Genomic DNA, 12,955 nt, shown 5'->3' with positions numbered 1-12,955 from the left:
CTACTTATGGTTCCAGTATTACCTTCTCTGCTGGGTTCCCAAGTAAAATTTTAGTTCAGCAACTATTTATGGGAGTGCTACTCCGGCCCAGGGACTGGAAAAGCGTGGATGTACAATCCCCAATACACAGTCTGATAGGGAAGCAAGGCACCTAAAGAAGCTATTAGAACCCAGAAGGCAAACAGCAGTGATACGCTCTGGTGTAGCAAACCTGGTGGTGACGCTGTCAGTGGGAGGGATGAGAGAAGGCGGTTCTGGAGGGCAGGGTCACAGCCCAGACGTTGGAAGTACTGGTTTTGGAGTCACATTGCCTTGATTGGACTATCTGTTCCTCAAAATCTTATCCACTCTGTCCAGGCCTCACTTTCTTCATCTGTAAAACCTGACAGTAATGGTACGGGTCCCTAGTCACTTACTCGTGATTACAAAATCTCAAAACTCTAAAAGTTCTTTGTTCCTTTGTCTTTTGTCCTAGCTCACTTGTGGTAGCCAAGTATGACCTGATCTGAACTCACTCAGCAGCAAAAACTAACTTGAACTATTTATGGCCTCTATTTATTTCTTCTCCTCTGGTCAGGCTACAGAGTTATCAATGTCTTTGATTATGAGGGGCTCCCCACAGAGACTGCAACATCATCTGTAATTTACACACCATTGCTGTTCTACAATCTGGAAAACCCTGAATTCTGAAACACATCTGGCCCCCAAGAGTTTTGCGATGTGGGAGTGTAGACCTTTGCAATTTCACAGGGTTGTCATGATAATGAACTGAGATAATTTTTGTGGATTCTTGAGCACATTGCCGACACTTAGCAAGTCCTAACATCTTGCATTGAACGTAGTGCTCAGCACACATAAGAAGTCCTCACTGAATATTTGTTAAATGAATGAAAGAGAAGATGATGTCTGCGTGGAGGTCTACAGGCTAGAAAGGAGCTCAGCCATTTGACAAGGGGACAAGGTCAAACAAATAGAGGCATGAAGACCATGGTGTGAAGGAGAAACTATTAGCCCAAGACAGCTAGAGAGAAGGCTGTGACACGGAAGATAGGTAGTCAGAGGAAAATACAGCCTTTGGATCCTGATGAGCAGTCAGTTTAGCCTTTATACAAAGTCCAGAGATAAACCCATGAACCTATGGTCACCTAATCTACGGCAAAGGAGGCAAGAATATAAAATGGAGAAAAGACAGCCTCTTCAATAAGTGGTGCTGGGAAAACTGGACAGCTACTTGTAAAAGAATGAAATTAGAACACTCCCTAACACCACACACAAAAATAAATTCAAAATGGATTAAAGACCTAAATGTAAGACTGGACACTATAAAACTCTTAGAGGAAAACATAGGCAGGGAAAACATAGGCAGAACACTCTTTGACATAAATCACAGCAAGATCCTTTTTGACCCACCTACTAGAGTAATGGAAATAAAAACAAAAATAAACAAATGGGACCTAATTAAACTTAAAAGCTTTTGCACAGCAAAGGAAACCATAAGCAAAACAAAAAAATCAACCCTCAGAATGGGAGAAAATATTTGCAAACGAAGCAACCGACAAGGGATTAATTTCCAAAATATACAAACAGCTCATGCAGCTCAATATCAAAAAAACAAATAACCCAATCAAAAAATGGGCAGAAGACCTAAATAGATATTTCTCCAAAGAAGACATACAGATGGCCAAAAAAAGCACATGAAAAGATGCTGAACATCACTAATTATTAGAGAAATGCAAATCAAAACTACAATGAGGTATCACCTCACACCAGTCAGAATGTCCAACATCAAAAAATCTACAAACAATAAATGCTGGAGAGGGTGTGGAGAAAAGGGAACCCTCTTGCACTGTTGGTGGGAATGTAAATTGGTACAGCCACTATGGGTAACAGTATGGAGGTTCCTTAAAAAACTAAAAATTAGCCTTTATCCTTTAGAAAACTGGAGTCTTTGAAAAGGGAGAACGCACAGGTCAGAGAGAAGACAGGAGGAGAATTAGGAAACTGTTGCAGTAGATCAGCTGAGAGATGAGAAGGAACAGAACCAAGATACGGTATGGATCCTGGGGGTCAGGGCCGGTCCTTCATTTCCCAGGTCCTCGAATCCATTTTGTAACGACACCCAGAGGGAACCGCCTCACTCCAGGGTGGCTCCTGCCAGCTAAATGCATAGAATGTGCATAAAACAGAATTAATTAAGGTGGCAACTTCAAGAAGATCAGATGCTACCAAGTAGCGGACCTACCTCCTCTTCTTGTTGGAAAATCCACCTGAGAAGTCAGATGGTTAGGTGGCTACTTGGTTGGCGTGGCAGTTCAAAACCGAGAACCTAGCTGTCTGACTTGGTTCTCAGAGCCTGATAATCATAGGAAGCCGCTGATTATATGCTGGTAGATTCAGGTTCTTCGCAATCCCATCCCTAGATCCCATGAAGAAATCTACCCTGGGACTAAAACAAGTTGATGCTGATCTGTCTGTAGTTTTGTTTTGTTTTCCCCCAGAGGCAAGAAGAACACAGAGTTAAACTCATTGAGTGTCTACTATATACTTGACATACCTTTTACTTATATTCCTTTGTTTGACCTTCATAACGTATTTCCAGACAAGTAGTTTCGTTACCGTCTTACTGTAAGGGAAGAAAGGCTCAGAAAAAAACATGTGATTTTCCTAAATAATTAAGCGATATCATATAGCCATTAAAAAAAAAAAAAAAGTCCCACAAACCTCCTAGTATTTGGAAGCAGCTGTGATATGCCGATAGAAGCCCTGGGTGATTTTAGTCAGAAGGAAGGCATTCGACCTCTCTGAACCTCTGTTTCTTCCTTTAGAAGGAGGGATGCAATATTTATACATCAGCAGGTATTGTGTTGTTATATAAGATACTCTATTTTAAATCTTTTTTTAGTCATGAAGCTTTATGTGAAGTATAAAGTGGCCATTTTTATTATTCATTTGAGCTGTTCACATAGAGAATTCACATAGAGAACTATAATTATAAAAGTTAATATTCATCTAGTGCTTACCAAGTACCAGACCCTGTTGTAAGCTACTCCATCTGTTTGAACTCATTTAACACTCACAATGATCCTTATAAGGTAAGTACTATCATTGTTCACATTTTATAGACTGAGGCACAGAGAGGTTAAAAACTTCGTGTAAGGTCACATACCTAATAATGGCAGGACCAGGCTTAAGGTCCAGGCAGTCTAACTCCCAAGTTGTATAACCTAGGTACACTGCAATAATAAATGTGACTTTTAGCCTGCACTTTCAATGTTGTCTTTATCTCACTTCTTCCTGATGCTGGCTCTGTGCCCCAGAATCAGCAAGGTTGAATGTCTTGTCCCCGAGTAGGGGATCCTATAAAACAGTAAGAAGGGGAAAAGGCAGACAAGGGCTAAGAGAGTATGGGAGTGGGAATTAATCCCCGAATGCTGAAGGCTGACTGTCCTATAGGCAATACCCGAGGCCACTGTAATCTGAGCTGTTCCCGAAATGTTGATTTTACTAAAGTTGTGTCACACGTTTGACGCCTAGTGTCGTTGGCACACTGTGAAGCTCTGAATGCAGCTGAGCCTTTCTGAATGTTGAGCGTCAGAGGAGTTAAATGCCTACTGGAACCATACAGACCATCTCCATTCCCCTCACATTATGAACTCTTCCTTTCCCTCCTCCTGCTAAAAAAAAGGGGTTGGGGGAATGAGGTTAACTGCCTAAGGTCTAGTTATTCAACCCTGAGCCTAGGATTCAGATAATCTTCTGCTTAATAGATTGCTTTAAGAATTTGGGGTGAAAACCCAAAGAACCCTGATGCTTTTCTTCCCCTCATGGAATAATCTAGAGGTCTACCAAGTGTGTAAATGTCAAAGGATCTGTTTGATTGCCAGGGTTCACAGTCATTATTTTCTATGTAGTATCATTTTGTAATTACACAGCTGTGTCAATTTTCAAAAGAAAGTACCACGAATAACATTTCTTTGGTTCCCTCTCTCTTCTGTCTTCCTCCCTGTCCATCCCACCCTTCCCTCCCTTCCACTCCAAATTAGGCTACTGGCCCTCCTACAACATTCCTTTCCATGAAAAAATCTACAACTGGAGCGGCTATCCAATGTTGGTTAAGAAGCTGGGTTTGGACTACTCTTACGATCTGGCTTCACGAGCCAAAATCTTCCGGCGTGACCAAGGGAAAGTGACTGATATGGAATCCATGAAATATATCATGCGCTACAACAGTACGTAGCACATTTCTCAAGAATCATTCTTCAAAACTCCTTTTCTTCCCCATGGATAAAGAATCCATGTCATTTTATCATCTCTGTACTAGAAGGAATTATAAGAAGTTATTGAATTATTTAGTATTCAGTTGATACTATGCATATTATATACACAACAAATAGAATTTTGTCCTCTTTTATAAAAATGATAGGGAAGAAGATTCTACATTTTTTTTTTGACTGAAAAAGTTATATGTAAAACACAGAAGAAAAAACCCATGTAGGGTACTTTTTTTACCCTACCGTCCCAAACACAGATTTCCTTCCAAGGAGAAAAGCAGCTACTAAAACAGCAATTATTCATAAACACTTTATTTTTGATGAACAGTATCGAGTCAGATTTGTATTTATTTTGTTAAAAAAAAATGTAGTACATTTGTCCTCTGTTACCTTTCTTCCATCCATTCTTCACTGTGCGAGGTTCTTGAGACCAGGCTGAGCCTGGAGCAGGGGACTTGGCGGTTGCCTCTTCCCAGTACAAGTCGGAGGTGACTTCTGTATATGGGAGCAGGCTGGGCCGAGGAGGTCTCTGGGGTATACGCTCTGATCATCTAGGCTTTGACAGGTCCAGTTTACTGTGGATAAGTGGATCTCAGAATGGTCAGTGCTCACTCTTTTCCCCATCACTGTTTCCTAGATTACAAGAACGATACTTACAGTAACGGTGATCCCTGCAATACCATCTGCTGCCGTGAGGACCTGAACTCACTTAATCCAAGTCCTGGAGGTTGCTATGACACCAAGGTAACACGCTATTGGTTGTTTTGGTTTTTTTTTTTTTTTAACTTTTTGTTTTATACTGGAGTACAGCCAATTAACAGTGTTGCAGTAGTTTCAGGCGCACAGCAAAGTGACTCAGTAACTCAGTACTGAGTACTGACTCAGTACATGTAACATGTAGCCATTCTCCCCCAAACTCCCCTCCCATCCAGTCATTACTGGTTTTTGAATTTAATTTCTACCAGCACCTAGGCCTTTTCAAAGGCAGAGCTGCAGAGGTTTTTGTGGCATAAAACACAATAATGTCTCTAAACACAAACTCAATTCAGGAAGCAGCTTTTTCAGAGATTCTGGTGGTAGGTCCTATCAGCTAACTTCCAGTTCCTGCTCGGCCACTCAGCCGTAAACCACATAATCTTTTATGCTTCTGTTTCCTCATCTGAAAAATGGAAGTAAGAGTACTTGCCTCAAGGGTTGTTGTGAAGAATCAACACTTAATAGCTATAAAATGCTCACAACAGTACTTAGTGGGTTGTTTGTAAATGTACACGATCATGATGATGGTGATGGTGATATTGTGGAGGTTTTAAGGTTTACCAGGCCAGCCCAAAGTCCAAAGAACATACTGAGAGCAGTGTGATTTCACGTTACACAGGAATTGAATGTAGCCGAAGGAACAAGTATTGGACCAGATGCTCAAGCAATAAAGACTTTTCACTATGCTAGAATTGTTAAGTGCCGTAATGTGTCCACAATATAGGTAATAAAAAGTTTGCAGTGGGGCTGAAGCCCACTCATATAGGCTTGTGAGAACCAGTTGTTAAAATAGTTGACACCCAGTTGATAGCTTGAAGTGGTGGAATATTTACATCGTGGAAATCAGCAAACACTACAAATTGGGGTCTTTTTCCCTCAGAGAGCTAGTTAGTTAAAAATTTACCAGGATTTGGGATGTCCAAGGTTGTGAGTTAGCCATTTAGTTGGTGGAAGGAATCATTCTACCACATCCTTTTGCACTTTTGGCTTGGGCATATGTCTTTTCATTTGCATCTCCAGTCCTAAATTCTAGAAGAAATCTGTTACAAGCGGAGTTAACTGTTCTATCTGAAGCTCTGATAACTGTAAGAATGCCAACCCCCCCATACCTTACTTTTTCTATCAGCTTAATGTCTAAACAGAAGATGCCTTAGAAGAGTTTGAGCCAAGCTTTAGCCTTAATGACTCTCAAAATGCTGTGTAAGAAAAATTTAGCGGATGTAGCGAGCCTGGCACACATGAAGCCCCAGTGAATGCTTTTGCATTTATTTCTTTTTAATGGCATTTGCAAACATTCAGTAAAGTGTGTGAAAAGTGTTATATCCATTCCAGAACACACAAAGAGAATGACTTGAACTGGGGAGAACCCAAGCCAAGCTTCCATCTGCCAAGTTTTACTTTCTTCAGGAGACAAGAGCCTGCCAATTTTTCATCAGAAAAGTCTCTGTTGAAGCATATACTTTAAAAATATCATTTCTCTTGAGCCATTCTGAATATGAGGAAAACCAGAAGTTATGAGACGTTTCCTGCTTTCCCCTCTAGGCTTAAGCTCTGCTGCTACCCAATGTTCAAGTGTTTTTAAGAACCACGGACCTCACTTTTCATCGAGTTCCTTCTACTTTAATACTCGTTAGTGCCCTGATTCATAACAACTTTTACTGAGGAATTAATCTATTCTAGGCACTGCTTCAAGTATTTGCTCTCATTAATCCTTATGACAACTCTTCTATGAAGCAGAGTTTTTTACAAATGAGAAAACGGAGTCAAAATACGTTTTGGAGCTAGAATTCCAAACATGAGTAACCTGATTCCAGATCTCACACTTTTGGCGGTTCGTTTAACACACTTCTACTAGTCAGTGCACATTTGAATGCCAGATAGATGCAGAAGAACGTTATTGTGGAAGCCTGTAAGATTTCACTTTAAGGGGAGCTAATATTGTGACTTTGGACGAGGAGCAGGAACGACAAGTACAGCAGGGATGTAGTCTAGCTTTTGCCCAGCGGTTTCCTAAAGTGTCCCCCTCTCCTCTCTTTGCAGGTGGCAGATATCCACCTGGCGTCCGCGTACACAGCCTATGCCATTAGTGGGCCCACAGTACAAGGTGGCCTCCCTGTTTTTCACTGGAGCCGTTTCAACAAAACTCTCCATGAGGGCATGCCAGAGGCCTACAACTTTGATTTTATTACCATGAAACCAATTCTGTAACTTGACATGAAATGGAGGGAAATGAGATACAAAGGGCACTATTTTAACTACGTTTTCCCATTCAAACTTAGTCTTAAAATATATTCAATCCAGTCTATCACTTTCATTTTTCACTGCCAATTTTGTCATGTTTAAAACAAGCATTTACTACAGGGTGGAGCACCGTAGAAGAAAACATTACATACGATGAACGACAATACCGTTTTAGCACACAAGCTTATACACGAGAAAGTATGGTAGAAGCTGCTCCCTCACTCACCAAAATCCATTCTCTGCTTTTAAGCCTGGCCCCGCAGACCACACCTCCCAGGCTGCCCTGGGCAGCTGTGCCACGTGGCGGAGTTCTCGCCAGTGGACTTTTTCCAGGCCTGGCCCCTAACAGCCTGTACTGCTCATGCTGTTTCCCCTTGTCCCAGCTGGATGTGCTTGATGACAGAGCTCTAGGGGGTGGTGGGACCTGCAATAGGAATACTCCAATAGTGTTCTTTTTCTGGTCATTAGGAAGCAACAGCTGAGTCTTTTTCTGGCGCAGGATAGGCACATAATACAGCAAACTTTAATGTTGTCTCCCATTAGTTAAAAGCAGCATATCCAATCTGGGAGCAACTCTGCATAACAAACTTTTCTTTCAAAGCTGGAGAACTATATGTGGTTTGAGTACCGTGGTACTGTCAAGTTAAGTTAAACGAGCCATACTGAACGGTGTAACAGTGACTCTCAACAAGGTGAAAGACTCCCAAAAGAAAAAACAAAGAAACACAAGGGCTGAGAATAATCAGAATGAATCAGAGTACACAGGATGTGAAAAACCCAGCAGTTTATTTCAAAGTATAAATTTCAGGCTTGCTGAACAAAATCCCACTACAGTTAACACTTATACAGACAACACTCTACTGTACATTTAAAAAAGAAAAACCCCACAAAAACCTTCAAAACCTAATAAAAATAGGGCAACTTGCTATAGCCCAGTTTCTATTAGACATTAGGAAGGTCTTACATTGTCTTATTATTTACACTTTCAACTGCAATAAAGAAAAATCAGGATGCAAGTTTACTACAAAGGAATTATTTTTATATTTAAATTTGAAATGGTTGATAAAACACTAAAGCCAGGATTTCCCAAAAGGTGTTTGATTGCCCAGTTACCTTATTTACAAACAAAATTTTTTTAAAAGATGGCAATTAAATATAAATGATGGGTATTAACTGACTCTACAAATAAAAAAAAAATGAAAAACTTATTTAGCATGATAAAATAATTTGACCAGAAGACAAAGCATGTATTTGTATCATCCTATTCCTCCCCACTGGCTGGCTCAAGGGGAATAAGTTTTAGGAACTGGATAAACCTGCCGCACTAACAAAACACCTTATAGGAATTGTTCTAATCTTTTTCTTTTTTTTTGTCCCAAAATCTTAAAAAAGGGGAGGGAGCCTCATTTGCCCAGTAAATAGTAAGGCAGGCAGAATCATACACTGGTTTTAGATAAGAGTTATTTTCAATAATCTAATACTGGGACATGGTATTTCTGGAAATTAAAATAAAACAGGCCAATGATAAAGCTAAAGTAATGAATAAATCATAGGATACTGAAATAGCCCAAGAAGGAAAGTCCCGGAGAACACTTGGAAGTGTTTGCCGTAACCTACTGTGCTAAGATCACAGTGTATAAAGGTGAGAGAGGAGGATACCACAGGCATTATTTTCTTAATCTTGTACAGTACTGGAAAATTCGCAGAATAAGACAAAAGTGTATGCAGTATTAACACCTTGCTGCATAAATGATCATTTTGAAAGTGTAAGCAAAAGAGCAAACAACAAAAAAAAAACTACGTTAACACTTAATCCAGTATAGCAAGAGAACTGTGTGGTGCGGCCCACCTAAGGAGTTCTGCTGACAGGTGGGCCTAAGATTCCAAGCTCCTTGCTTTAGGTCATTTTTTTCAATTAAACCTTTCATTTACTATCTGGCAATGGGGCTCAGGAGAGTGGGGAACACCTCTCTGTGAGGCAAATGGTATCCCAATAAACACTCACTTCTCAAGGAAGAAAGCTCTACTCTTCACTTCTCTCATAAACTTCTACTGTGTTAAACAGCACACAGTTTTCTGCATATTTTAAAAAGTGAGTCCAGAGAAATAGAGGGATATAGTTACCTCATAAAGTTACCTGTTAACAACAGATGTCTTTGTATGTAATTTATAAATTTACTGGCAAGAACATAATTTTAAAATGTGAGGCTTACACTTAAAACAGGGTGAAGATTACTCTGACAAAGTGCAAAGTAGAGAGTAACAAACATCACAATTACCTTTAAATGTCATATAAACATCCTATATTTCAGGCTGAAGTATCAGAAGTTTCCAGGATTTCCAATAAGGCAATACTTACACAAGTATTGTCAGGCTAAAAAGGTAGCAAACTTGCATTCCCAAAATGGGATTATCAAGTTTATTTATAACACTCTGTGAAAAGATATTGTGAAATAAAAAAAGGTACCATGGAGTGTGAACTGCTATTAAAAAAATCTGTAACCAGTAGCTATTTCTAGTTGAGTCCTCCATTCTCTGTCCCCAAAGAAACAAACCAAACAAAAAGAAAGTACTCCTCAACATGAAAACCTGCCCCAAATAAAAGCCTAGAGTTCTAGCCTAGCACCCATAAGTAACTCCAATATAGCTGCTGCCTATAAATCCCATGGCAGGCTAACTGAAGGAGACCATCTCATAATATCTTTTCCCTCAAATAATCACAATTTCTCTTTGTACCTTCCCTCCACCACCTGTAATAAAGTTTTATTTTACTGTAGAAAATCTATTTTTAGGGTTACTATTTAAGTATTTTTTTTCTCTGACAGAAATGACACAATATAGGCTAAAATAATATTTTCATTCTACTGGGCTTTCTTCACCTGATTATATAATGCTATGAAAGCTTTAAAAAAAAAAAAAAGGATTAGTAAATATAAATAAAAAACGTTCACCAAGGGCACCTTTCTAGGCTAGGTAAGCAAATTATTATCAAGTGACCACAAAACCGGTCAATAAAGAACAATTTTGAACGTGGGCTTTCTATTCTGTAGACAGGAATGATCTTGAACACATAATTAATACTGCAACCATTGCAGGTAAAAACATATATACATGCAGATATAAGATAGGTGCTCACACACATCTAGAAGATCATCAATTTCTCCCTTTAAAGTTTCATTGGCATGACATTGGCAACTTCTTGACCATCATCACTAGTACTAGAATGAGTAACGGCTACATAGTTGGTTGGCAAATACAATTAGTGGAAACTTTAATTCTTATTGTGGTCTCATTTTCTGAAAGCAAAAGGAAGATTTTGGATTTACTTCCGGCAGTCTGCAGGCTCTCCTCAGCATCAATCAGACTTCACACCCAACACGGCAGCACACTGACCGGTAAAAGGCTGAAGGGTTTCTTGGCAACTAGAATGCTTCCTTATTACAAGCCACCGAAGTTGCAAACAAAGCAGCATTGATATTGGAGCCAGAGCTCCTGCTTATAATTCCGGGAAAAATTAATGACTAACTTACTTAAGAAGGTAGGAGTATGAATTCAAATATGGGAAGATGACTTGAAAATTTGTTTCACAAACTCCACAAATTCCTTTCCACGTATGGCCAACCACGCTCTCACCCCCCAAATTACACCACCTCTCCTGTCTTAAGCTATCTACACTCAAACATGTACCTGATACCACGTATAGCTGGCACTCATAATGAAAATCCATGACCTAAGCTGAACTTGATTAAAACTTTGAAGAAGAACAGAGATGCACAGAAGTTATATCTAATTGTTACATAAAATGACTCCAAAGGATATACTTTAAAAATCCTATCCAAAGCGGACATACGGTAAATCAGACAAAACTTAGCACCATCAAAACAAAGTTAAAAGATTAAGACAGGAAGAATGACAGGAGAATAAAGAAGAAACGGAGCTTTCCCTTTGATAGTTTACTCCCTGTATTTTGTGAATTTTACTATTTACTTCCTTTGAAAGAATACTATGCTTCGGGTGATAAGGTAAACTAGAATTGCTTTCATCATCTCTAAAACCTTGTGCAACATAGATACCAAAATATATTTGAAGGAAAATTTTCTTACACAACGTGGTGCAAAAATAAAAAGCATTTATATTCTTGGAAGAAAAGAGCAAGTCAAATTTTTGGAGTTAAATGTAGTGATGTCACTGATGAGACTATTTAAAAAGGCTTGGTCTAAAATTTACTTGAGGGAGACGTGCTACGTTTGGTGGAGATAAAGGAGAAATGAGGGTGAAAGGCTGTCAGGGAAGAGTAAATAATAATGGACAAATGGCCCTGTTTACTTTTGTCGTTAATCTTAAGGCACAAAATAAATGGAAAAACCAGATTAGAAAAGGGAGGGCCCATTGCAGATCTTTTTCATCTAACTGACAACCCAGAAGAGACAAAAGAAAAGATGAACAGATCCTTTCCTGTGTTCAAATTAACCTATTTTAAACTATTTAACCATTTTGCTTTTTATTTTTTCTTTGGGTTCCATTTAGATTGTTTAAATCATTTATCTATGAACCTACAGATCTCTGAGAAGCAGAATCATGCCAGATACATACCTCAAATCCTTTGATCTACTTACTTCACACTGGAAGAGAGGTAAATTTGAGAATGAAAATGGGAGATTCCACTGCAATAAACATATAAATACAGAAAAGCACAAACACCCACACACATACCCCAGCCTCAGAACTAAAGCAAGGTGCAATTTACATTTCAAAACCTTGAAGCGTGAATTGTTCAGGAAAAGATTCTGCTTTATGGGCTGAGTTTATTCTGATTATAAACAAATGTAATGTATATACACATCTGTCCAAGAAATCTTGCACAGTGTGGATTTTACAATGGGTATCATGCACAAGATTAAAGCGAGACCCAAATGTGGAACTTTTGAAGAAAGAGGAAGAGATAAAGGCCCCAAGGTTTAACTGCTCTGGGAAGAAGAGATCACATCCGTTGACTGAGGATCACAGAAAGGTCCGAAACGTCCATAAATATCCTTGGCTCGTACTGCAAAGTAGTATTTGCTTCCAGATACAAACTGGGTGAGAGTGCATGCCATGGGCAAGGGAAGCGCCTTTACTTCTCCAATCTTCTTCCACTGGGAGGGCACAGTGGCACTGGGCTCCTCATGGTAAGCATATAGATGGTAGCTGTCGACGGCGGCACAGCTTCTGTCCACCTCGAGGACGCTCCAGGACAGCACAATGCCGTTTTGACTCTGCACCCGGGCTAACTTCAAGTGCGGCTTCTGAGGCGGAGATGTGCTGGCGGCCTCTGGGGGCAGGCGCTGCGGCTGCGGGGCTTCTGGTAAGGGCGCCGGGTGCACAGGGCGTGAGGGGGGCTCCTGGAGGAGGAAGAGGCACGCCAGTTTATAATGGCCACAAAGAGGGCCGCTGCTGAAGGGAGAGCACAGCATCCTAGAGAACATTTAGAGGGGCTTCACCTTACACCAAGAACCCTGGGAGACACCAGACCCCATGCCATTTCTGGCAAGTTCTAGTTGATGATTTGTAACCAGTAACGCCCCGCACGGTGAGAGCTAAGTTTCCTCCCACTCTACGTCTGAGGTCTAAAATACTGAGTTTTCCTTGGGAAACAAAAGCCCTTGCTGCTGGAACATCATCTTGATAAAAACTGAAATAAGCATCCA

At 40.0% G+C, this 12,955-nt stretch overlaps 2 protein-coding genes across 5 annotated transcripts in view; one reads left to right on the top strand and one right to left on the bottom strand.

Annotated features, from left to right (window-relative positions):
• The window catches only part of PLBD1 (phospholipase B domain containing 1), a 68,600-nt gene extending 60,688 nt beyond the window's left edge, over positions 1-7,912 (top strand). Inside the window, exons 9-11 of the mRNA XM_082850495.1 lie at positions 4,044-4,229; positions 4,909-5,015; positions 7,068-7,912. Coding sequence (XP_082706621.1) covers positions 4,044-4,229; positions 4,909-5,015; positions 7,068-7,235 — 461 coding nt within the window. The 3' untranslated portion in view covers positions 7,236-7,912. The remainder of the gene's footprint in view (positions 1-4,043; positions 4,230-4,908; positions 5,016-7,067) is intronic.
• A 125-nt stretch (positions 7,913-8,037) lies between these two features.
• The window catches only part of ATF7IP (activating transcription factor 7 interacting protein), a 128,072-nt gene continuing 123,154 nt past the window's right edge, over positions 8,038-12,955 (bottom strand). For all 4 annotated transcript variants that reach the window (XM_082850490.1, XM_082850489.1, XM_082850491.1 and 1 more), the window contains exon 15: positions 8,038-12,649. In XM_082850490.1, the coding sequence (XP_082706616.1) occupies positions 12,227-12,649 (423 nt within the window). In that variant the 3' untranslated portion in view covers positions 8,038-12,226. The remainder of the gene's footprint in view (positions 12,650-12,955) is intronic.

The sequence above is a fragment of the Leucopleurus acutus genome (assembly GCF_964270905.1).
Source record: "Leucopleurus acutus genome assembly, chromosome: 11".
Lineage (NCBI taxonomy): Eukaryota > Metazoa > Chordata > Mammalia > Artiodactyla > Delphinidae > Leucopleurus > Leucopleurus acutus.
Note: the sequence above shows the minus strand (reverse complement) of the source record. Positions and strands in the feature narration are given on the sequence as shown.